Here is a 23,619-nt window from a genome sequence, read left to right as displayed (position 1 = left end):
TTTGGAGGGAGTTAAAAGTCCGTGTTGCCCAGCGACAGCCCAAAAACATCTCTCTCTAGAGGAGATCTGCAGGAGGAATGGGCCAAACTACCAGCACTAACAAAGTAAACAAAGTATTGAGATGAACTTTTATTGACCAAATACTTATTTTCCACCATAATTTTCTTTTCTTTTTTTCCTTTCTTTTTTTATCAGACAATGTGATTTTCTGGATTTCTGGATTTTTTTTAATTTTTTATTTTTTCTCTCATAGTCTCTCATAGTTTAAGTGCACCTATGATGAAAATTACAGACCTCATCTTTTTAAGTGGGAGAACTTGCACAATTGGTGACTGACTTTTTTGCCCAACTGTATATAATTTTATGCTGTTGATGAATATGTACTTAAGCACATTTTTGTCCTGAGTAGGTTTCAGTGCTTAAGTGCATACTCATCAACCTTTAATTGTTTTGATAGAAATGCATGCTCATTTAACTGATCAATATTATTTCTCTACTCATAACGTTACTTTTTTGCTCCAACCACAGCTAAGCTTTACTGTAATCTAAATTATTCACTGTTTCCAACTACTTAGTCTGCACCTCTTCCTCATAAAGCTACTGGCCATAGGAAAATAAATAAATAAATAAAAGGACTCCACTTCAATGTGCGCTCTGACAGATTGTGTACTGCAGCAAAAGCTATCCAGCCAAGACGAGTGACCCACCTCCCAAATCCCCTGCTACGCCTTTGCTCCACCACGGTCCACCTCACTGTGAGCTGCATCCGTGTTTCTCAAAACCTCTCTACCTTTTCAACGCATATTATCGATCCCAGATTTTCCCTTTTGCTTTTTCCCCCCGCCTCGAAATGTTTCAGCTCAGCACTCTCTCAGACTGCATGGGCCGACAGGAAAAGTGATGGAACAGAGAAACATCGGAGGCGGGAGGCGGGGAGGCGGAGAGAAGGAGAGTGCGCTAGAGCACCCCCACACTCTGCCCAATTGATGACAACAGGAGATTTTATTGAGTGGCCTGACAGCCAATCAGCGAGCAGCGCCGGGAAATACAGCAGTGGACGCCGCACCGCATCTGGGACTCGCGTTTGCTCCCCGTTTCTTTAGAATTTTGCTGCAAAACAGAGAGCTGTGAAAAGTTACAATTGTGAGGTTATTTTAAAGGGAAACTTCCCCCCAAAAAGGAGGGTCTAGCAATTGCGACGTTTCAGCAATGTCGTTTAAACGTGGAATATGAATCTAAGTATATTTTAAGATTTCGCCACTTCTTCTGACAAATCACTGTAGGGAAGCAGCTGTGGTTAAGGTAAGCAGCAATGTACGCATTGCATCATTAGTTAGTTTTGGAAATTCGTTGCTTTTTCTCTCATGCCTTTTCCGGATTAAACTTATTTTAAAATTTTCAGTTAGAAATAGATATTTGCTTTTAAAGCTATCTAGTTACTTCTAGATGTGATTGCCAATTTTCCAAGTGAACTTCCCGGTATGCGGTATGCTCCACTGCTAAGTGCTGCAGTTCATTACGCAAATTGCTACTGAGAGCGTTTTGTGCGCAAAACACTATACAGTTGTAAGTTATTGTACTTTTCAGAAATATTTTTGTTATTTATGTATATATGTATTGCTTTTCCCCTTGCCTTACTATAATGGTCGGTTTTACGGGGATACAGTAAAACCTATGGGTTAAAAGTGCTGAGGTTGCAGAAGTGGGCCCTATAGAAGTAGCTGCAGAATCAGAGCACATTCTATCCAATAGATTTTTACTTAAGTGTTCATACAGTATAAACGTGTGCAGTTTAATGATTTCTTCCCAGAATACATTAGAACGTTTTTATTGGCCATATAGTGTAGCTATATATGGTGAATACTATATTTATTAAGTGATAATGCGATAGCCTCTATGTCGAACTGCTTTTGAGGTTGACTGGGACCCTGTTGTGTGCTCATATGTGATGCATCTTAAGTCCCGCGGGCCTTTAGCCGCATATGCCCTGCCTAGGTTGTACCTGAATGTGCGTGAGTGTGTGTGTGCACCGTGCGTGCTGTGCACGTCATTACAGGAGTATCCCAACTGCACTGACAAACCCATGTATTTTCTATGGCTGAGCATGCTCAAGGGATAAAGAATGTCTCTTACAACTTGCTTCTTTTTCAAATATGCTACAATTAGCTCAGTATATTGGGCTTAGTCTAACAAATAATCAATAGAAACGCTGACAGTCAGTAATGATTGTAACTTTAAATGGAAACCTCTAAAGATTACCAATGGTCTTATTGGCAGTGAGCCCAGCAATTCATTCCTGAGGTCATGGATTTTATATGTTCTTCTCAGAATTATGGAACAAATTCATTGCCTGACCTTATCCTGGGTTGTATTTCTGATTCAAGCATTTTCCAGTCTCCATGTTAGTTACTCCCTGGCGGACATGCCTGGAACTCTGCAGGTTGATGGCTCATGAAATAGGCCCCTTAACTGCAGCCTATAATCCTGATGAACTTCTCTTCTTAGGTGCTTTGTGTATGTTTTGGGGTTTTTTTGGGTTTTTTTTGGTACTACCTTTTAGTTTACCAGAAATGAGTGGTCGGAATGTTGTTTGGTGCCAAGTTTGTACATTATTTGGTGGATTATCCCTTGACTTTCAGCAGACTGATGATTCTGTTACACTCTAAATCTATCCTTTAGTGTGTGAGAGATTTGCTGAACTGTTTTCTTCTTTTGCTGCACTGCGTGTTTCACAGAAATGCTATCAGCACAAGCTGTTTCAGCCTGAGGGAGAGATGTTCTGAATAGGCTTTCTCGCAGCTGTACCAAACACTGTTTAAAAGGAACTCCATCTCTTACACCAGGTGAAATTTGCTGCGCCTGGGATACGTAATTTAATGTACTGTAATGACAATTCATCAATATATTTGTGTTATACTGGCTTTGTAGCATCATCTTCACACAAGGATTAGTCTCCAACTCCACTATACTGGATAATACCAATTCCTTTCACTGTGTCTCTTTGCTCAATACTGCCACCTAGTGTTAATGATTTTGAGTTACATTATATGTTGAAGTATGTTAGATAAAACTTATGATCATCTTTTAGATGAATATATACTAAGCAGTATTTTAATATTCCTATTAACTTCTCATTAACTTAATTTTGATGTATTTGTTGATCCCTTCCACACTTGAAAATGGGACTCTTTGTTGTTTTTAACTGTTTGAAATGCCAATGTCATGCTGCAGTTATAGGCACATTGATCAGAGGACAAATACAATAACAATAACCAGGGAGACAGTGGCTCAGTGAGTGCTCATCCACCAACTCGAAAGTTACTGGTTTAGTCTCCTCTTGGATGCTTGTCTCCAGTGCCAGTGTGCACTGCTGTATTTTTGAGTGCAAATGCAGGAACATAGGTACACATTGGTCCATGACTAATATATGTGTGTAATGTAACAAAAAAGTGAATATAATCTCAAAAAATTATGTCTGGTTAAAATTAAATAAATAAAGAAATTGTATTCTTTTCCTAGACCTGGGCTTTACCAGAGCAGTATGTGGAGGTCTGCTGACTAAGCACCTTCTTAATTAATAGCACTCAGTTACCGGTCTTCTCATCTGACAGCATGAATACTCAGAGAGACTTGAAATTTATACTTGAAACAATGAATGTAATAGTATGATTTTGAGGCCAGTTTAGACAAAATAGGGTTTCTTTACTCAACACTTGGCATAGGTGCCCCAGTTCCAGTGCAAGGACAATACATTCCTTTCATATTCCTCCTGTTATAAAATCTATGTTTAATCTAGTCTATCTTACACCTTATGTACCTTATCTGTGAAAATAGGCTGAAAATGCATGCACTTTTTTGTTTGACTGCTCAATCAGTTATTTTACAGTTCCAGTTCCACTTGTGTTTTCTTTTCATTAACTGAAAAAGTAAAACAGAAAAAAAGTGAGTGTAAAACAATGCCCAGATGACCTTTGAAACCTTTGGTACCAACAAGAAAAGTTAGCAAGGAAATTAATCCAATGTAATTAAATGTTTATGAAACTATATTTTCTCAATTTACACATTTTTGTAGTTGGCAAAATTATTTATTAAAGCATTAACTTCGTTAACCTGGATGAAATCTAGAATTTTACCTGAGATAAGGTGAAAGCCACAAGAGCAAGTTTGTACACAAACTGTCAGTTGTGATCAGCTGAGATATACACACGGCACTGGTGTTTCCCCTCTGCATTGCAGCACCCCTGCAGAAGCTCAGAATGAGCATCCTTTCACTCATGAAATAAGTGAAACATTTGTGAGCAGCAGCTGTACATGTGTATGACTTTAGTCTCCTGTTTGCTCATTGTCCCGGGACGGGATGCTCAGACTGTAGAGAGAAGGGTCTTCCTCATTAATGTCAGAGTGGTTTCCCCCAATGCACTCACTGGGAGCCAAAACTGTCCAGTGTGTGCTCTGATGTTGCAGCTGTATCGTGACCTTGCACTAAAAAGCTCCCTCAGTTAAGTGCTGTGTCAGTGTAGAGTGGTTGACGTGTTTATCTGTATTTATCTGACAAACATGGTCTGATGAGATCTTTCAAGACATATAATCGAACTGGAAATGTATCCTTTAATTCAATGTTGACTTGCAAGCCCTGCTGTGCTGTGCTGGATGTAGTACAATGTACTGTGTGATGTTCATCCATCCATCCATGTGCAATGTCCTTGTAATTATTAGAATTAATCCATTCTAATTTCTTAATCTAAAATCAGAAAATACCTCTAATATCTAATCATGTTAATCATTCAAATATCAACAACAACAATCATTCTGACGACATAAGTGTCTGCACAAGCATAAATATTTGTTTACAATCTGTTTTTTTGTTTTTTGTTTTTTTTGCATACTATTTGTGACTGTGTCAGTATGGAGAAGGTAAAATCTTTGTCAGTATGTGAATTATTTTAAGTGAACAGATAAATAGTCTGGCAACTGAAGAACTGGTCATATACTGCCTGAGCATCAGTTTTCCTGTTTTTAGTTTAAAAAAAAACAAAAAACTGAATTGTGACCCTCTTAAGTAAGTAAATACTGGCCTGTCCTTTAATCTGAAATGTTGAAAATGAGAAATTTAATTATTAAGTCATTATTTAAAGATTATTTTATATATTTGTTGTTGTTTATAGAAGTTTGTATACTTCTGTTATGTAACAACTTGACATAGGCATTATGGAGCACACCGTGTGTTGATATTATAAATGATACATGGATAAAATATATCTGTGACTTCCCTTTAATGTATTTTTGAAAAATAAGTTAAAGACTGGCCAAGTTCATCAGATTACAGCTTCCTTTCTATCGAACAGTTTTAATAAGCCATGAACCTCTCTGGAGAATTATACCCTAGTTCTCGGATCAATTGTTGGAATCCAATTAATTTTTCCAAGCTGCTATTTGGATTTAGCTCAGAGGAGACTTTTCTTTTCCTGTGCAATCTACAACAGTCTATGCAAACTGTAGATTTATTCACAGACCACTCGCTATTGATCCTAGTAATCCTAAAACCCAAGAAGCATCACTCTGCAAACAGATGTGTGAGTAGCATTGGCAATAAGAGGCAAGAGGTGTACCTCGTGCATGACTATACAGGAGGAGCTGAGGAGGGAAGTGTGTGTATATGGAGGAGGGAGGGGGATGAATGAGAGAGAGAGAAGGGAGGGGGGACTGAAATAGGGAGAGAGGGGTGGGGGGTGTATATTGCTGCAGTGGTGAGAGAAGTGAGCAGAGACTGCAGTCTGCTGCTTATGGGAGGAATCGCACTGTGTCACCAGCACTACAAACGGGAGCCGGTGTCCCCTCTGTTAGACTCAATATTGGATGGGACAGCTGCTGACGAGGGAGGGGGGCACCGCATCTGACTGGTGAGTTGCACCATGAATGACGCATGTTAGATTAGATAAACGAGATATGATCATACAGACAATACAGATACCCATCTCTACAGTGTTGTGTATTCAAAGTGACTGATAAGTAGTTCTCTTTAAATAACTATTCAAGACAGTATCATGAATGTCTCTTTGTCATGTGTTTGTAGTGCAGAGATGGGTTTATTGATCTTCTAATGAGCTGAAAATTATTTTATTTACTGATCAATTCAAATTGAAAAAGGTGAAAGATCATGCAGGATTATACTGGGTCATTGTGGCTATAGCTGTGTGTATGTGTATGTGCAATGGGATAAGTAAGTATTAGATCATTTGTGGTTTAGGCTGATGTAGAGATTGCCATTGAGAGAATTAGAGCAGCTGTTTTTCTCTCACAGAGCCAAAGCAATTAGAGAAAATGAAATATACCTGTGCAATGTTACTAATAACTCTTCTTTTTATGTTATTACAACCTCTGTTTTTATGACTAAACAGTATTGCAGATGATTCCTTTTCAGACATTTGCACCTTGCCGTGACTTGACACTGGCCTTGGTCCAATTTGCCTGGACTGACTATATGCAGCTTTGGCTAATACTGGATTGCAGTTTGACACTATCTGAATTGCCTAGCAACAATCCTATCTCTGAGTACATCGCACACAGACCCGTGCTTTGTGAATTGGTTACATTTGGCCATCAATCTTTCCAGTTGACACCAAGCAGCACACACCTGTAGGAGTGCATCTGAATTTTACTGTCAAAGGTTTTGCTGTTGAAAGTGGCTGTGCAGAGTCTGTTGTTCACATGTGATGTCTGGACCACTGGAGAGTGCAGGACGCCTGTGAGAAAAGCTAGTCTTTCTCTGGTGGTCTGCTCATTTAGACAGAAATGGAAACAGTTCGAAGACGATGGAATAGATCTTTGAATCCCTCCCACGTCTGCACAAACACACGCTGACTTTGGTGGCTCATTAGTTGTTGTATTCTTGCACTCCTGAAGGTCTAGTAGATCGCACATTGGTCTTTGTGTTTGCAATGCTTATAGTAAAACTAAACTATAGTAAATAGTAGTAAAGTAAATGGAATAAAAAATACCTGTAAGTAACATGAAGCAACACCCTTAAGCCACTGGGAGATGGTCCCCGGGAAGACTTTGGATAAAGCAGATAAATTTAAGCTTCATGGTCTAAAACTCATTTTAAGTCCAATTCTCTCTCCAAATGCATACACTTCAGCCTTGAATGCTTTTATTTCTTGGATAAGTTATGTTAGAAATTGCAGTATCCTTCTTCAGTGGTTTCTGCTTACAATCACAACTACACTGTCAAAATGGAAAAAAAAGCTAAGCTAATTTAAATAAGTAAAAGTTAATGCAAGTGTTAAACACAGTCATCTTTATCTCTGTAATGAAATAAAACTGCCTCTGCCTAAGTCCCCTTCAATTCTGGCACATTTGTCTTGTCCCTCTTTGCTGTAAATTCACAACAAAGTGGATTAGTTCTTGCTTACTGTCATGGCTCTAGCATCTTCAAAAAAATCACATTTTTCATTGTAAGAGTTTTACACCTGTCATAATAATGCCACTGGTAAATGTGTGTGTGTGGGTTTTTTTGTTTTGTTTGTTTTTTACTATATTACATTAGGAAATATGTCACGTTCAGGACATTAAACTAGACTATATTTTTGTATATGTGTTGTATATTAAGTATATTGAAGAATTGATCTTACCCCTTGACCCCAAAATTAAAGCTGTGATTGTAACTATCAAAGGATCTGTTACATGGCTCTACATTTACCTTACCTCACTATCATCCTAACCACAGTTGGCCAATACCCTTGTATTGATTGATAGTGATTTTTACTGGATTTTATTCATTGCTTTCAACATCAATTTACTGAACATAAATAATACAGACTTTGAACATTACATATAATATATATATTATATATATATATATATATATATATATATATATATATATATATATATATATATATATATATATATATATATATATATATATATATATATATATATATATATATATATATATATATATATATATATATATATATATAAATCACATTTCTTCCTTTCACAGTCATAACTCTGTACAATGAACATTTGTTGTAGAGCTCTCAATTTAAAGGAACAAACTCATCATTGACATTGATGATTAGAAATGACTGAATCTCCATCTCAATTAAAATGTAATGAATTGCACAACACTAATCCTAACTGTTGTTTTTTTTTTTCTTTTAGAAAATTAAGCTGCTAATTGCGTTTGTTACATGACATTTGTTTCAGTTTTGTTTTGTTCCTGTTGACAGTCCGTTTGTCAGTTTCAGTTTGTTTTTAAGACAAACAGAACAGTAATTGGCTTCCAAGTTTGCAAGATCTAATGAGCCATTTTACTGTAAAGAAAAAAAGGGATTTTATTATAATTTGTAAAATGCTGTTGTTTCTGTCTTTTCAGGGAGAAAGAGCCTAACTTGTGACGATGAAGTTTAACCTGTTTAGGAAGCCCCAGGCGGTGGCGGCCCCGGAGCCCACAGGGACCACCACTCAGACCATGGCCCCTCCCACTCCAGGAGTCATTTTCACCACAGCAGAGGCCAGCCTGGGCTCCAACAACACTGAGATCAGCAAGAATGACATGTTTGAAGAAATCAAGACTAAATTTATGAATGAAATTGATAAAATTCCATGTACGTTAATATGTGAGACCATAGCATTGTGTCTTAGAAGTTAATAACTTGTGTTCTAAGCACGATCTGGATAGGATCATAGCAATACACTCTTAAACAGTGGTACATGCACATGTTTTATCTACTGTATGCATATTTTTATCCAATTATTATTTCAAACTATCATATCCATGGTTTACTCTCATTTTAGATCATATTTAGCCCTATTTTAGCCCTATTAAGGTTTAGAGTAGATCTGGCGATACTTGGAAAACCAAATATTATCTTCGTCGTTCTTGTGCAAAACTTGAGAATTACTGCTCTAAACAAAATTATAATTTATGTCTACTTTCAGTACCCCCTTGGGCCCTGATTGCCATCGCTGTGGTAGCTGCTCTGCTCATCCTAACTTGCTGCTTCTGTATCATCAAGAAATGCTGCTGCAAAAAGAAGAAGAAGAAAGGCAAGAAGGGCAAAGATGGCATGAACATGAAGAACATGCAGGGTGGTGAGGTAGGACTCTACATACACAATAACTTTCACTGTACACTATATGGTTCTATATTATTAACATGGTTTGATCTTTCAGCAGCAGCCTCTCTTTTAGGCTGAATCGTGAAGGACACAAGGAGAGCTCTATTCCCTCCATCTTCTTGTTGTGTTAGCGCTGGTTGTGGTTTATCTGTGTGGTGTATTCCATTGTGGCCCATGGTGAAAAATGACACGCTTTTCAACCAGCTGACAATGAATAATGAGCAGAAGAAAGTGACTTCATTCTCTTGCATTTTATAATTAAACATAGTGAATGAGGCCATAAGAAATAGATTTCATTTAGGAGGTTTTTCTCATATATTCTATGAATTTAGATGACAAAGGGTGTTTTTAACATGTCATAAATTGCTACAGTTTATGTTTTCTTTTTTTGTCAAGTAAGAAGTCATGTAAACCTTTTGTCTAAGTCCTGACATAACAAAAACCCTTGGGGATTAATTTGCAGCCTCACCATCTAACATCAACATGGAGTGGCCTGAGCTGCAGTTAATGAAATCGATGAGTTCTGGGTGCAGATGGTGACTTATTGTTGGGTGCATGTGAAGCGTGTCATTTCTCATCCTGCTGATGCTGCTGTGTTCACCGTTTGTAGTGGAGTCTTGTGAGTTCAATCTCTCCCTCTCTCTGCTCTCCTCTTCTCCCCTGCTCTGTGTCTGTCTTGTGTGTGCCTCGCGTTTTCACTGTTGCCGGATGACCACTCTACACGGTAGGTAGAGTGCTCCTACTGCTCACCAGCCCCTCTGTGGGCTGGAGAAGGGTTTGATGGAATGAAACTCGTAGCTTCCTTGGCTTTTGTTTTGAGTTTTACCTTTATTCACTTTTTGATTTTGTTATGTATCTTGAGAAATGAAAATGGAAAGCTATGATGTGCTCCATAAACCCACTACAGAGGGAAAACTAATGTCAGAATAAAACCCCAATGTGGAATGTATTGGATACAAGACATAAAATGCAAGACACTTTAACACTATTAACATTTGCATGAGATTATGGGCATGACTAGCTGTTTGGAATAATGGACCAAAATATATGAGCCAAAGTTACACAATCTTTCCTGGAAAAGCTGGAAATATTTTAATGGCATAGTCAGAATTACTTTGAAAATGTAATTATCATCTGAATTAGTAAACTACAATATTGCTCAACATGTTTCAAAAAGATAGAAATGCCCTTTAATCTTGAACTATTTGTTGTAAGAATCGAGGAGGAATATTTTTTGTACCAGAAAAGGAAAAAAGGCATGACTGAAGGACTTACCTATCAAGTGTACAAATACATTCTAGCTAAAATTATTATTTTACTCTAATAACATATTTAATGTTTGTGAATGCACTGGCTGTGCTAGTTCTTTTGAGGTTACCTCTATAAGCCACAATGAAAGTAATTTGGGTAATTCACATTTCTTATGAATTCAAAACTTGAACCAGTTTGCATTTTGACCCTAGTAGTGCAAGTATAGCATGAACGTACTGGCTGTTACTGTATTGCACCAGCATGTTGGCAAAAGAGCCCAAAATAAATAATGATAATGATACAAATGAAAATATATATAAAGCCTATGTAGTACAAATGTAAGGCTAAGACTTTGTGGGGTAGAGTGTTGATGTAATATCACCAGGTACTGCACAGGTAAGCTTTAACCAATAGAAACTGATGCTGTTGTGTCTGTGGCATGCTGTCTGTTATGGGGAGCCCCTGTCCAAGCCCATGTAATATAGTTATCATTGAAGAGTGTTTTTTATTTACACAGAAACACCAGGATGACGATGAAGACGAGGGAGAGACTGGACTGACAGAAGAGGAAAAGGAGGAAGAGGAGAAGGAGCAGGAGCCTCTGGGGAAACTGCAGTACTCAATTGACTATGACTTTGAGAACACAAAGGTAACAAAAGTTCCACTGGAAGTATCTGCACCCACACAAATGTGTGTTGTTTCATTCAGTTTAGTTCAGTATCACACATGGTGTTAATCTAAGACATATAATAAAAACACTGTGACCATTTTACATCTACATTTATAGCATTCTTTGTCATCTCCAGCTGACCATCGGGATCCTTCAGGCAGCAGACCTCATGTCCATGGACTCTGGTGGGACATCTGATCCTTATGTCCGAGTCTGTCTGCTTCCTGACAAGAAGAAGAAGTTTGACACTAAAGTCCACAAAAAAACACTCAACCCTGTCTTCAATGAGACATTTGTATTCAAGGTGTGTCAAGTAGCTCCTTTTTTACTTTGTTATGATATTGTGTACCTAAAAATATAGTAAGTCATATCATACATGGCTGACCATGTTGTCAGGCTCTGCTAGTCTTCTGGTACAGCCTACACTCTGCTTCTCTTTTAATTGGGTCTCTAGAGGATTCCACCTAGCAGCAGGTCATGCTTTAGATAGAAGATAGGGATAGAAGATAGGGGCAGCATACAAATCTATATTGACCATTTTAGCTTGCACAGTACACTTTTAAATAATATTTGCTTTTAGCAGGCAGGTTTCACAAATTACAATAGTGTCTCTTATTTTTAGCTTTTCATCTGACTTACTTAAAAATACATCTTGGTTGTTTTCAGCTGAATCTAATTTCTATTCCTTTCCCATTTAGTTTTCAAGCTTCTGCCCTTATCTCCAAGACAACTAACATGACATATCCATCTGATCTTTGGAACATTTTTGGCCAGTAGGCTTTACTAGACAAAAGAACCATTGAAATGGGCAAAGAGGGGCATAGAGACTGGTGGTTGAATACACAACCACTTATGTATACCTCCCGTAATCACCACAGCACAGCAGAGCATGACATACTTGTTTTTAGCATTAAAAAAAAAAAAAATCTCTTTCTCCTATAGAAATAAATTATGAATTACTAATCTGTCTCTCTGTATTCCTCAGATTCCATATGAGGAGCTGGGTGGGAAGACTCTGTGTATGTCTGTGTATGACTATGACCGCTTCTCCAAACATGACGTGATTGGAGAGGTCAAGCTGCCCATGAACACCATCGACCTGGGCAGGCCTATCGAGGAGTGGAGGGACTTGGAGAGTGCTGATCAGGAAGAGGTGAAATGCCAAACAGTATTTGAGAAAGTAGCTAATGAAAGAGCTGGTGTTGGCTTGCATATTGCACACAGGTCAGGTGCTATATGTTTGAGTTCACCCCAGTGAATGAGAGGATCCCTGCACCTTCTGGTTGGGGACAGGTCTCTCACTGTTGTGTCGGCCTATGGGCCAAACAGCAGTGCAGAGTACCTGGCCTTCTTGGTGTCGTAGTTATACTACTGGGGGACTTTGATGCCCACATGGGCAACGACATTGACACCCAGAGAGAAATGACTGGGAAGAATGGCCGACTCGGTCTTATGGTGTGGTGTTCTGTGCTAGTCACAGTCCATCCATAACAAGTTATCCATAACAAACACCATGTTCGAGCACAAGCAGGTCCATCAGAGCATGTGACATAGGACTAGGCAGGAGGTCGATGATTGTGTCGTGTCATTTGACCTTCAACTGGTCATTGCGTAACATTCGGGTGAAGAGTGGGGCGGAGCTGTCTACTGATCACCACCTGTTAGTGAGTTGAATCCGCTGGCAGAGGAAGAAACCGGAAAGACCTGGCAGACCCAAGCATATCGTGATGGCTTGATGGGAACCTCTTGCAGAGCCCTCTGTCAGGGGGACTACAACTCACCCCTTTGGGAAAGCTCCTTCCAGATCCTGGGGGAGGCAGGGGACATTGAGCTCAAGTGGACCGTGTTCTCTATTTCCATTGGCTGCTTATAGCTGTGGTTGTAAGGTCTGTGGTGCCTGTCTCATTGGCAATCCCCAACATTGCAGCATCGTGTGGCAGTCGGGGCAGTACCTGGGTGGTGGTCCCTCTGTTTAAGAAGAACCCAGAGGGTGTGTTCCAGCTACAGGGAAATCACACTCCTCAGCTTCCCCAGTAAGGTTTATTCCAGGGTTCTGGAGAGGAGAATTCAACCTAGTCAAACCTTGGATGTAGGAGTAATGTGGTTTTCATCCTGGTTGCAGAACACTGGACAAGCTCTTTATTGGTTACTCAAGGGCTCATGAGAGTTTGCCCAACCAGTCCACATGTGATTTGTCCCTCGTGGTGTCTTTCGGGGGTGCCCTGGGAGTATGCAGTCCCCGGGCCGTTTACTAAGGGCTGTCTGGTCCCTTGCTGACAGTAAGTCAGACTGTGCAATTCAGCATGCATTATTCCCAGTGCGTGCTGAATTATGCCAGGGCTGCCCTTTGTCACCAGTTCTGTTCATTGTATCTATGGACAGAATTTCTAGGTGCAGTCAGGGGCTGGATCTCATCTCTGCTGTTTGCAGATGATGTCGTCTTGATGGCTTCATCAAACCAGAACCTGCAACATGCACTGGGGCAGTTTGCAGCCAAGTGTGAAGCAGCTGGGATGGATATCAGCTCCTGTAAAATCCGAGGCCATGGATCTCGACTGGAAAAAGGTGGCTTGCCCTCTCCAGGTGGGTGGAGAGTTCCTGCCTCAAGTGGAGGAGTTCAAGTTTCTTGGGGTGTTGTTCATGAGGGACGGATTGGTGCAGCATCTGCATTGTGAGTCGAAAGGCAAAGCTCTTGATTGGTCAATCCATATTCCTACTCTCACCTACAGTCATGAGCTTTGGGTAATGGTCGAAAGAACAAGATCACAGATACAAGCAGTTGAAATAAGTTTCCTCCGCAGGGTAGCCGATTGCTTCATTAAAGATAAAGTGAGGACCTCAGTCACATTGGAGGAGCTCGAAGTAGAGCCACTGCTCCTCCACATCAAGAGAAGCCAGCTGAGGTGGCTCAGGCATCTGTTCTGGATGCCTCCTGGACACCTTCCAGGGGAGGTGTTCTGGGCATATCCGACTGGAAGGAGACCCAGAGGAAGACTCAGGACAAGCTTGAGGGACTATGTCTCTCAGCTGTCCGGGGAATGCCATGGGGTCCATTCGGAGGAGCTGTAAGAAGTGTCTGAAGTAAGGGAAGTCTCTTAGACTGTTGTCCCCACAACCAGGCCTCAGATAAGCAGAAGAAGATGGATGGATGAAAACTTTTATTTGTCTCAAAACAGGGAAATTCTAGTGTTCTAGTGCAACACACAGTTCAAGAATAGCTGAACAATAGATATATGCAATAAAAAATCAAGATAAATAACCATTAAAAATAGAGGATAAGATAGATATTAAAAATGCAGCGCTGTGCAAGTAGAGTAAAAATATTAAGTTCTTATTTTCTTGCTGACTTATGCTATGATAAATAGTTAATGAAATCTTGCCTCTAATACTGTGTATTGGCATTTGTTTGTCTTTTAGCTCTTTGCATGCTATCAGTATTGTGTACTGTGTCACTTAGCTATTCCTATGTTGATTGTTTAGCCTGAGAAACTTGGAGACATCTGCATCTCCCTGCGTTATGTCCCCACCGCGGGCAAACTGACTGTGTGCATTCTGGAGGCCAAGAACTTGAAGAAGATGGATGCCTGTGGACTGTCAGGTAGGGATGTGCAATTGATAAAATGTATTGTCGGGATTTCAATTATTACTCTATTCAATCACAATATTTTGTAACTGAAAATACAATTCATTATCTTCTGTTCAATATGTGCACTTGTTCTGTGACTTTATCCTGGAGCAAAGACACTTTTATAATCCTTCAACAAAACTTTATTTCTTGAGCACTTTAAAAACAACACAGTTCAATGCTCTGCACAAATTCAACAGGACATATTATAAACAGTGACAAAATGGTAAATTGTCAACCCTGAAAATGAGTTAAAAGTGTGAAAAAGTGAGAAATATTTTTAAAACTAATTTGCCATAAATATTTTTTATACAATATAGATTGATAGATAGTTTGCTACAGGTAAATTTTGACAGAATAAACTAATGGTTTGCAATAATTCAGCAGCCCTATTGTCAGGTCAGTCAGAATGAATTAAAACAACAAAAAGCATTGAGTGTTTAATTAATTATTGTAATTCGTATTGGAAAATGCAATTATAAACATGAACCAACAATAAAATGTGGAATTTAAGAGCAAAACAAGTAACTTTGATGGAAAAGGAGTGGGAAGCAGTAGTTAACCCTCCCTCCTGCTCATTTTCATACTCACATATAATGCTATAATTCAGTTTAATGAGTTAAGTTCATATATTTGTAATCACTGTCTAAACCTGGCAGAGTCGTTGCATTTCCTATCTAAAATAACAGTATGCTGCTGTTAAAATATAGGCCTATGAGATGTTTTTATAATGGCTTTAAGTCTAATTACCATGCGTTTTTTTGTAGATCCATATGTAAAGATCCAGTTACTGCAGGGAGGCAAGCGACTGAAGAAAAAGAAGACAACAGTGAAGAAGAACACCTTAAACCCATACTACAATGAATCCTTCAGCTTTGAGATTCCACTGGAACAGATGCAGGTATAGAATGTGCAATGTTTGGATGGGGGTAGCAAACAAACAAAACAAAAAACAGACATGGTGAGTAACTGGCCAGCCACTATGAGGGGATTGCCATATTTGCTCCGTTAGAGTCCAGCCTCCACATTTTCATGGTGTAAGTGGGATAATATGAATGACCATACCTTAGAATCTACTAGTCTGTACAAAATGTACACACAGAAAAAGAGGTACATTTAATAAATGAATAAATAATAACTTGCCACCTTGAAATCCACTACATCAAAAACATCTTGTTTTCTCTACAAGAAAAAAAGGTTTTCTATGTAAATCTCATGTTTTATAAAATTAATATCACATCAATGAAAAAGTGGAACATTCTCTAAATAAGTGAGATAAGAAACTGAGGCCTAAATGCAGGGCAACCAAAAGAGGGACAGGTGCATTGGAAAAAGGCAGAGGCAAAGGATCGTAAGCCATGCATGTCTTGCCATGTGATATGCAAATTTCTCTCAGAGATTTAATTGACAATGTAAAACTTCCTTCTCTACAGAAAATCTTGGTGGTTGTCACAGTGTTTGATTACGACAAAATCGGTAAGAACGATGCCATTGGGAAGATCTTTGTGGGCAGCAAGGCCACAGGGTTAGGTCTGAAGCACTGGTCCGATATGTTGGCCAATCCACGGCGGCCCATTGCACAGTGGCATGCACTACAACCCGAGGAGGACATCGATGGTCAGCTGGCAGCACTCAATGCTAAGAAGTAAAGCGCTTCACCAGCTGCCTGCTACTGCACTACCCTGAACCCCCCCCCCTTCACCTCCACTGCATGAAATACATGACCAGTGTGTCATGAAACCTGCTCAGCAAAAAGAGACATCTTATTATATCTGCTTATGGTATTGTCCATCAGGTCTTTGTATGCCTCACATACCTCAGTGTATGCTGGGAAGACTGCTGTTGAGTATCACACGACTGGCTCAGGAGAATTAAAATCTTTCTTTTTTGAAGAAATGTAGAAACTGATTCGTAGGGTGCTGACACTGATTGAAAGTCTTAGTAAAGACTACATTGGAAATATAGCTTTAGTTTAGTTTGTAGAGCATGCTAACTTGCTTCCCTGAAACGCTGCATAATCCATGCCCACTAGTGTATTAAGCTAAATGTGTGACCTTACTGGCAATACAGGAACTGTATTAATGGGTGCATTCCAAAAAAAATAAAAATAAATAAATAAATAAATAAATAATAATAATAATAATAATAATAATAATAATAATAATAATAATAATAATAATAATAATAATAATAAGACTATATAGATAGCAACAAAAAAAATCTATTACAATAACTGAGGTTAGGTGAATGAACACAAATAAATAATTTCCAGCTTACATTTGAGATCACATGGTCTGCAGAAAAGGGTCAGGCCTATTTGATGAGTTTGCTTGCTTTGTCTTGCCTTGACGACATGTCTATGCATTTAGCTTCCACTTTTGCTGTGATCCCAGATGGATGTAATGTATGACAGGGTGCCTTTCCTGAAATGATGCTTTCATAAATGAATAATTGTAAATATAGTTCACTGTGGCATTATTTTGTTTTAGAGAGAAATATTTATTATTAGAATGGAAACATAATTGAGGTGGTGTTTTGAATGTCCTAATATATTTCTGAATGAAGAAAAAGTTTTAATTCTAAAGTATTTAACATTATTTCATAAAACATGATTTCATGAATATGCTTTATCCAGGATAGTATGCAAATGCTAATAAGATCAGTGAAATTTCTGTAGGACATTTTAAAAAATGTTGACGATCAAAATGTAGCTTCTTCTTGCTAACACAGCACTCTCAAACCATTGCTTGAACCAAATAGAACTGCAGAATGGAGCATGTATCATGCCTTGCAGTGTTTCACTTCATTTAAGTGTTTTAATAATACAATAATATTAGCGCAGTGTTGGGGCCTCACGTAATGTCAAATATGAGATGGTGGACTGTAGAAAGGAAAGATAAGAAGTGGTCACAATACTGCTTTTGTTTGCTTCAATGCACTGCAATTGTCAATAAGCTTGAGCATGTACTGTATACAATAGTTGATGTAAATAGTAGCATGTTTTTAGGGAGACCATGAATCTATTGATGTGTGTTTGTGTTCTGTCATTTTTGATAATAAAATTACTGAAAAGTATGTGGTGACTGCTGTTGGATAAGTGTGCGTCTGAAATGTAAACATTTGGATTTCAAATAAAGCAGGTTTGCTTTGTACCAAATGAGAGACTATGTTCTAATGCTGTAATGCATGTCTGTGTGACTCTGTGTTATGTCTTTTGGACTTGTATATACTGTATCCCAGACCCTGGCTCCTTTGCCTCAGTGTACCATACCATAAGTGTTTATGTCAAAAATCTTCTAGTAGTAATTACTTTTTTTCAACAATATTACTTCTGGTATTTTTTTCCTTGTTGTTTCAACTGATCACTGAAGTTGTATTCTATAATAGCTAAATTTGAGAAATGTATTAAGTTCAAAGTTCATATTACATATAATAGCATCAAAGTAGTCTTGATGTTTGATGACTCTCAATCCCTTTCACAAAAAAGTCATATCAAGTTTAACTACCAAAAAACTGGTTACTAATAACTAGTCTAGTGTGACAATGAACTGTTTGGACATTACCATTAGGCTTTGGTTAATTGACAATTGAATGACAATGCCAATTAATTGCAGACCTCCGTTCAGTGAAGGGGACGACAGTCAATGTAGACAACAAAATCTAAGTCTTCCAGGGTCCTGTTCCATGGAGCTCAGAGCAGACCCAATCAAAACACGCTCACTGCAATACTGCCAAATCTGTCACACCATAAACGCCACTGTCCTGTGTGCTTTGAATGTTTATAAATCATGTTATTCTTGAGCCATCCATTAATGTTCTTGTTTTGTCTTGTAGAAATGTGTTAATATTTGTGCCTTTTGTGAAATGCATGATTTATTTCAACAAGTAAATCTATGTTTTCTAGCAAATAAAAAAATAAAAATAAAAATAACTAAATTAAATGTACAGTAGATAACTCAAGGACATTTGTGTGTTGTTCAAATGTAATAATCATCATCGTTAAAAATAAACAGTTTATTATTTAAATAAGTCTTTGCTGCTATGTAGACATGACTTCCTGAACCACTAGGTGGCAGCTTGCACAGGATGAAGAGGATCCACGCCAGCTCAAAACAAGTTTGTATAGATCACGCCCATGCTTTTGCAAAAATGTAAAAGCAGAAGTCATTTGATAAGATCTGACTGCAACCAATTAGGTTTCCATTAGCTTTAGGCTATAATAGCCGCTGCAGATTTAGCATGCACGAAGCATAAGGCCACTAAGGCTATGTGGAGGATAGCCTCTAAGTTGGGCACTCTTATCCAAGCAAATTGCAATGTTTGTGGTAAGTGACAGTGTTTTATTCAAGTTGATTTGAATTAAAAAATAAATAAAAAATATGTGACAACGTCTATTGTATGCAGGCCATTAATCTAAGTGGGTCTAATACACATTTGGTGTTTCAATACGGTACTTAACTATATACACAATAAATAGCATAGCGTTTTGCAGTTGGTCTCATTTGGACAGCTTGGTGATGACTCTGATGAGGGCCCCATTCTCATCCTTCAGTCTCTGGTTCTCCACCTTGAGGTCTGCTTTCACCTGTTCAGGTAAGCAGAAAAATGTCATCAATGAGTGTTTTTCGCTTTTGTATTTGCATTAGTTCTCTGGTCTGTTTTACATTTGTCTGGTGTAGAATAACTCTTAACCATAAAGTTGTTGACATGCTATATTTACACTTTTGTTCTTAATATTTACCATGCTTCTGTCAATCTAATATCTAATAATGCAGAGTTAACTCAATGATGTGATCTATATACTTTTTTCTTAAGCAAACCCATACAGTACATGTGCTGTTATTTTGTCTGGTCACAAAGATACAGTGTGTCTCTTTCACAGATGAACAACAGGTTTTTGTTGCATGCTCTTGGACAACAGGGAAAGTTAAGTGTAAACAGAAAACAATGGAGAAAAATAGGAGCCAGGCACAGCAGGCACAGTGTGTACTGCAGAGAGTCTAACCCAACTAACTTGTTATTGTAGATTATCACTCATTTTTTTTTTTTTTTTTTACCTTTAATTGTTCCTCTATATCGGATATTCTCTTTTTCAGTGCCCAACTTTCCTGTGATGAAGAAAAGAAAATATCTATAAAGTCAATTTCAGAACATATAAATGGCGAGTTTATACCTTCTTCTCAGTCTCTAGCATGTTGGATCCACAAGCTCCTGGTCGCCCTTTCTGTAAGAAAGGAAGTGCTTTATAGAGTTACCACAAACTTTTCTCATGGTGAATGTCACAGAAACAAAGTCATCCAGTCATCCAAAAAAATAAATAAATAAATAAATAAAATAATTTAGCACGGGTGGAAATCATAGAGGCTTATTGCTACAGTTCTTCATATCACATTTCTGCTGTTGTTTTATTAATATTTTTCTGTAATTATTTGCGTATGTATTGTGATATTTTGACTTTTGTTGTGATCTGTTCCCTGAGTGTACCTGTGCTCTTTGCAGCTGGTCCTGGATCACAGTTAGTTCCTGTTTACTCGTCTCCAGTCTGGATTTGAGCCTCTGATTGGTGGCCAATGCTTTCTCATACATCTGTATCACATGCACAGTGAGTAAAAGTAAAAAAAAAAGTGAGTAAAAGTAAAAAAAAAAAAAAAAAAAAAAAAAAAAAAATATATATATATATATATATATATATATATATATATATATATATATATATATATATATATATATATATATATATATATATATATATATATATATATATATATATATATATATATATATATATATACATAAATCACACATATGTGTGTGTGTGTATATATATACATAAATCTTGATTTCTTGGCAGTAAAAAAGTAATATTTTTTGTTGTGCAGCTAGTAAGAAAAAGTTAAACATTCAAATTCAGCTTTTTTCCCCATCACACCTTTTTGTAGTCGTTTATGGCGGCCTCTTCCTCTGCTTTCCTCCGTGCTGACAGTCTGTGCTCTCTTTTTAAGAAGTACGACTCGGCGTGGTTCACAGCTGGGTCACTGGATGCATTGGATGCATTAGTGGATCTTTCTGAGTTTAACCTGAAAATACAAACCATCTCACCAATGTGAAACTAAAATCTAGTCTAATGTAAATGATGTGACTGACAAAAAGATTTACCGTGAGAGTCTCTCACTCTGTAAAAGAAAAAAAAGAAGTTATTTTTTACATTATATTTGTGGATTTATTTTACACTAAATGAAGCAACAGTAACAGTTTACATTACAGCACAGTGATAGCATTGTAATAAGATGGTACTACCATGAAAACTAGTAGATTTAATGATGGCAATTACTCATAAAAATAGGACCCATGACTTTTTAATTTGACTCTTGGTAATATTAGCAACTCTACTTTAGAATATAGATTGTACCATGAGACACGTGCATTACTAGTGCTTTCTTGGTTATTGCTACAGTTTCTAGGTCTGTAATATTGAATGGAGATTATATATATATATATATATATATATATAATATATATATATATATATATATATATATATATATATATATATATATATATATATATATATATATATATATATATATATATATATATATATATAATCATAATTAATCACATTTCTATCATTTCTAATAGCTAATTTTATTAATAATTTCTTTGAGTTTTTTATAGTAAATGGCTATTTTAATATAAAAATAATATAAATATTATTATATTATTATTTTATAATAATATAAAAAATAATATTAAAGTATTAAGATAAAATCAAGTAAAAATGATGATTGTTCAATTTGCAGATTTTTTTTTTTCAAAAATAAAAGTTTTTGAAGTGTAACAAGGAGAAATCTCACATGACAGAACATTGTTCAAAAAAATACTTAGCCAAGTTAAAGACAGTGAGATGAACTGATCCTTTAAATACACAGACAAGTGCAGATAGCTCAGTGCATCCAAATAAGGTCATGGCTCTGGCGGCAGCTGTAGATTTTGTCCATTATTGCCTGCTGAAGTTGGACAGGCTATGCACTGCTTTCACTCTCGAAATCAAGAGTAGAAAGTAAAGTAGTAAGTAAAGCAATGCAATCCATCAAAGAAGTTATAACAATTTAGTCTAAAGGATTCTCATTGCTTTTCAATGAGTTGTGTAGAATTTAAACCAATGTAAAGCTTTCCCCTCTTCTCCAATGTAATGCCATATGGACTGCCATCAGTTTGATCAGTTGTAGTTCTAGACATTGTTATTCAATTGGAGAAATAAAAATAACAAACCTTCCTATTTCCTCTTTACTTCCACCTAAATTCATTTATGGTGAAATATAGATAGAGATTATCCATACATTGAAGCCCCACTGTCACAAATACGTGAACTTGTTAATAGTTGTGTTGTTTCTTTGTTGAAGTTTACATCACCTTAGATTTGTACCTCTCATGTCAGCTTCCTCTGGCCTCTCTCTGAACACTTGCAAACCCTAGCTGAATGTATATTAATAACTACACTGTTTGGATTTGGAGAGCACACATACGTCAACGTCACATATAAACAGTTGGAGGGACTTGTGCACTTTGCTCATTTGGCCCCATGTACTGCTGCTTATGAGCGTCACTCAGCTGTCCCTGGTCTCCTGAGGAACTTGGAGCCTGTTGACCAGATATTCTCAAGTGGAAAATGTGAGTTTCCCCGAAGGACTCACAAAAAGATAAACATCCATAAATATAAAGTCTTAGTTCCCACACAGAGCTCTGCCCCCCTTCCTCGCAGTGTCATCCTATCTCTCTTTCTCTCATCTTTACTTCCTGTCCAGTTCTCCTGGACCGTACTTCATATAAACAGGGGATTATGCACCTAATATGGCCTGGATTCTTTAAATCCCATTCAAGTTTGTTTTTCTTTCACTTCAATTTAGGATCAGATTTTACGGTATTTACTTTTAGACAAAAATCAAGTAATTGTAAGCATCATGACGAAATGGCCACATGTGCAAGAAGTGTACATGTACAATTTTAGTTTTGCAGCTACTGTTAATAGTTTTGTGACTACAACCTTACTACTACTACTTTATATACCACCTCACTGGCTACCAGCACTACTATGTGAAACCTTCTGCATTACTGGAAAACCATTACTGGGATGACAACATATTTTAAAATAGTAATGTCAAAAATGTCCCCAAGGAAAAGAAACATTACAACTATCACTGCTTCCTGACTTTAGTTACAACAGCATTTGTATTACTTTGGGCTTTTGCTACATACGAGTACCCCTTGACACAACAAGTAAAAACAACAATGAAAGCGTTATTATATTGTCCACTTTAATTCTAGAAGATTCTCAGAGAAATATGGTGTCCCAGTGTCATATGGTTTGAGTTGAAAAAATCCACACAATCTTGTAAAACAGCATACTATGGGTAATTGGCTTTAATGGTGAGACAGGGGCCTTACCCTCAGGCTGTTATAAGTGGCAGTGGTAGAAGCTGAAGAAGCGTCTGACAGCATTCTTCTCACTCCTGTCTCTTCTTTATTGTTAGAAACAACTGTTGACATTGTTCCCAAACTGCTGCTCTAAATTGTCGCCCTTTTCTCACAGTAAATAGTGTAAAAAGTTTAAGATTAAGCTCCTGGCCTCAGTGGACATGGGTGTAATCCAGTTTTATCCTGAGAGGTGATGTCCATGTGTATCAGATGAGAGTGAACACAGCAGGACTGAGAGGAGCTGAGGGGAAAGAGAGAGGAGGCGGGCCATAGATACTGTGTGTGTGTGTGTGTGTGTGTGTGTGTGTGTGTGGGCAGGTATTTATCACATTGTGGGGACTGAAATCTGTATGCAGTCAGTACATGTTTTACTCTGCAAGTACCCACAACCAGATCCTTCAAACAACTTGGTTTCAAGGCACAGTATGGGTTAATGTATGTTAAGTTACCAAAAGCGTATTAACTTTCTCCAA

General features: G+C 37.6%; 2 protein-coding genes across 4 annotated transcripts; one reads left to right on the top strand and one right to left on the bottom strand.

Moving 5' to 3' along the window:
* The first annotated feature begins 1,065 nt into the window (after positions 1-1,065).
* On the top strand, positions 1,066-16,765 carry LOC117371034 (synaptotagmin-2). Of its 3 annotated transcripts, none has more exons than XM_033966624.2 (9): positions 1,066-1,302; positions 8,381-8,612; positions 8,947-9,104; positions 10,903-11,025; positions 11,183-11,350; positions 12,032-12,199; positions 14,527-14,644; positions 15,439-15,572; positions 16,105-16,765. In XM_033966624.2, the coding sequence occupies exons 2-9, from the start codon at positions 8,405-8,407 to the stop codon at positions 16,318-16,320; spliced, it is 1,293 nt and encodes a 430-aa protein (XP_033822515.1). In that variant the 5' UTR covers positions 1,066-1,302; positions 8,381-8,404; the 3' UTR covers positions 16,321-16,765. The 3 variants fall into 3 exon arrangements, with proteins under 3 accessions (XP_033822515.1, XP_033822514.1, XP_055077688.1); XM_033966623.2 differs by lacking the exon at positions 1,066-1,302 and adding an exon at positions 5,757-5,900 and having other exon boundaries at positions 10,894-11,025; XM_055221713.1 differs by lacking the exon at positions 1,066-1,302 and adding an exon at positions 5,763-5,900 and having other exon boundaries at positions 16,105-16,759.
* Positions 16,766-18,999: 2,234 nt separating this feature from the next.
* Positions 19,000-23,362, bottom strand: LOC117371511 (protein phosphatase 1 regulatory subunit 12B-like). The gene is made up of 7 exons (XM_033967211.2): positions 23,117-23,362; positions 20,828-20,844; positions 20,601-20,748; positions 20,156-20,257; positions 19,845-19,895; positions 19,729-19,779; positions 19,000-19,256 (listed from the first exon to the last, which is right to left on the bottom strand). The coding sequence occupies exons 1-7, from the start codon at positions 23,216-23,218 to the stop codon at positions 19,170-19,172; spliced, it is 558 nt and encodes a 185-aa protein (XP_033823102.1). The 5' UTR covers positions 23,219-23,362; the 3' UTR covers positions 19,000-19,169.
* Positions 23,363-23,619: the final 257 nt, after the last annotated feature.

This window comes from Periophthalmus magnuspinnatus, chromosome 5 (genome assembly GCF_009829125.3).
Source record: "Periophthalmus magnuspinnatus isolate fPerMag1 chromosome 5, fPerMag1.2.pri, whole genome shotgun sequence".
Classification (NCBI taxonomy): domain Eukaryota; kingdom Metazoa; phylum Chordata; class Actinopteri; order Gobiiformes; family Gobiidae; genus Periophthalmus; species Periophthalmus magnuspinnatus.
The sequence above is the reverse complement of the archived record's forward strand: the minus strand, read 5'-3'. Positions and strand labels throughout refer to the sequence as shown.

Coding starts and splice junctions, on each gene's coding strand:
- LOC117371034 (XM_033966623.2), top strand. CDS start 8,405: ATGAAGTTTAACCTGTTTAGGAAGCCCCAGGCGGTGGCGGCCCCGGAG. Junction 9,105..10,893: donor AGAACATGCAGGGTGGTGAG/GTAGGACTCTAC, acceptor TTATTTACACAG/AAACACCAGGATGACGATGA. Junction 15,573..16,104: donor TTCCACTGGAACAGATGCAG/GTATAGAATGTG, acceptor CCTTCTCTACAG/AAAATCTTGGTGGTTGTCAC.
- LOC117371511 (XM_033967211.2), bottom strand. CDS start 23,218: ATGTCAACAGTTGTTTCTAACAATAAAGAAGAGACAGGAGTGAGAAGA. Junction 20,258..20,600: donor CCATAAACGACTACAAAAAG/GTGTGATGGGGA, acceptor CATGTGATACAG/ATGTATGAGAAAGCATTGGC. Junction 19,257..19,728: donor ATATAGAGGAACAATTAAAG/GTAAAAAAAAAA, acceptor TTACCTGAACAG/GTGAAAGCAGACCTCAAGGT.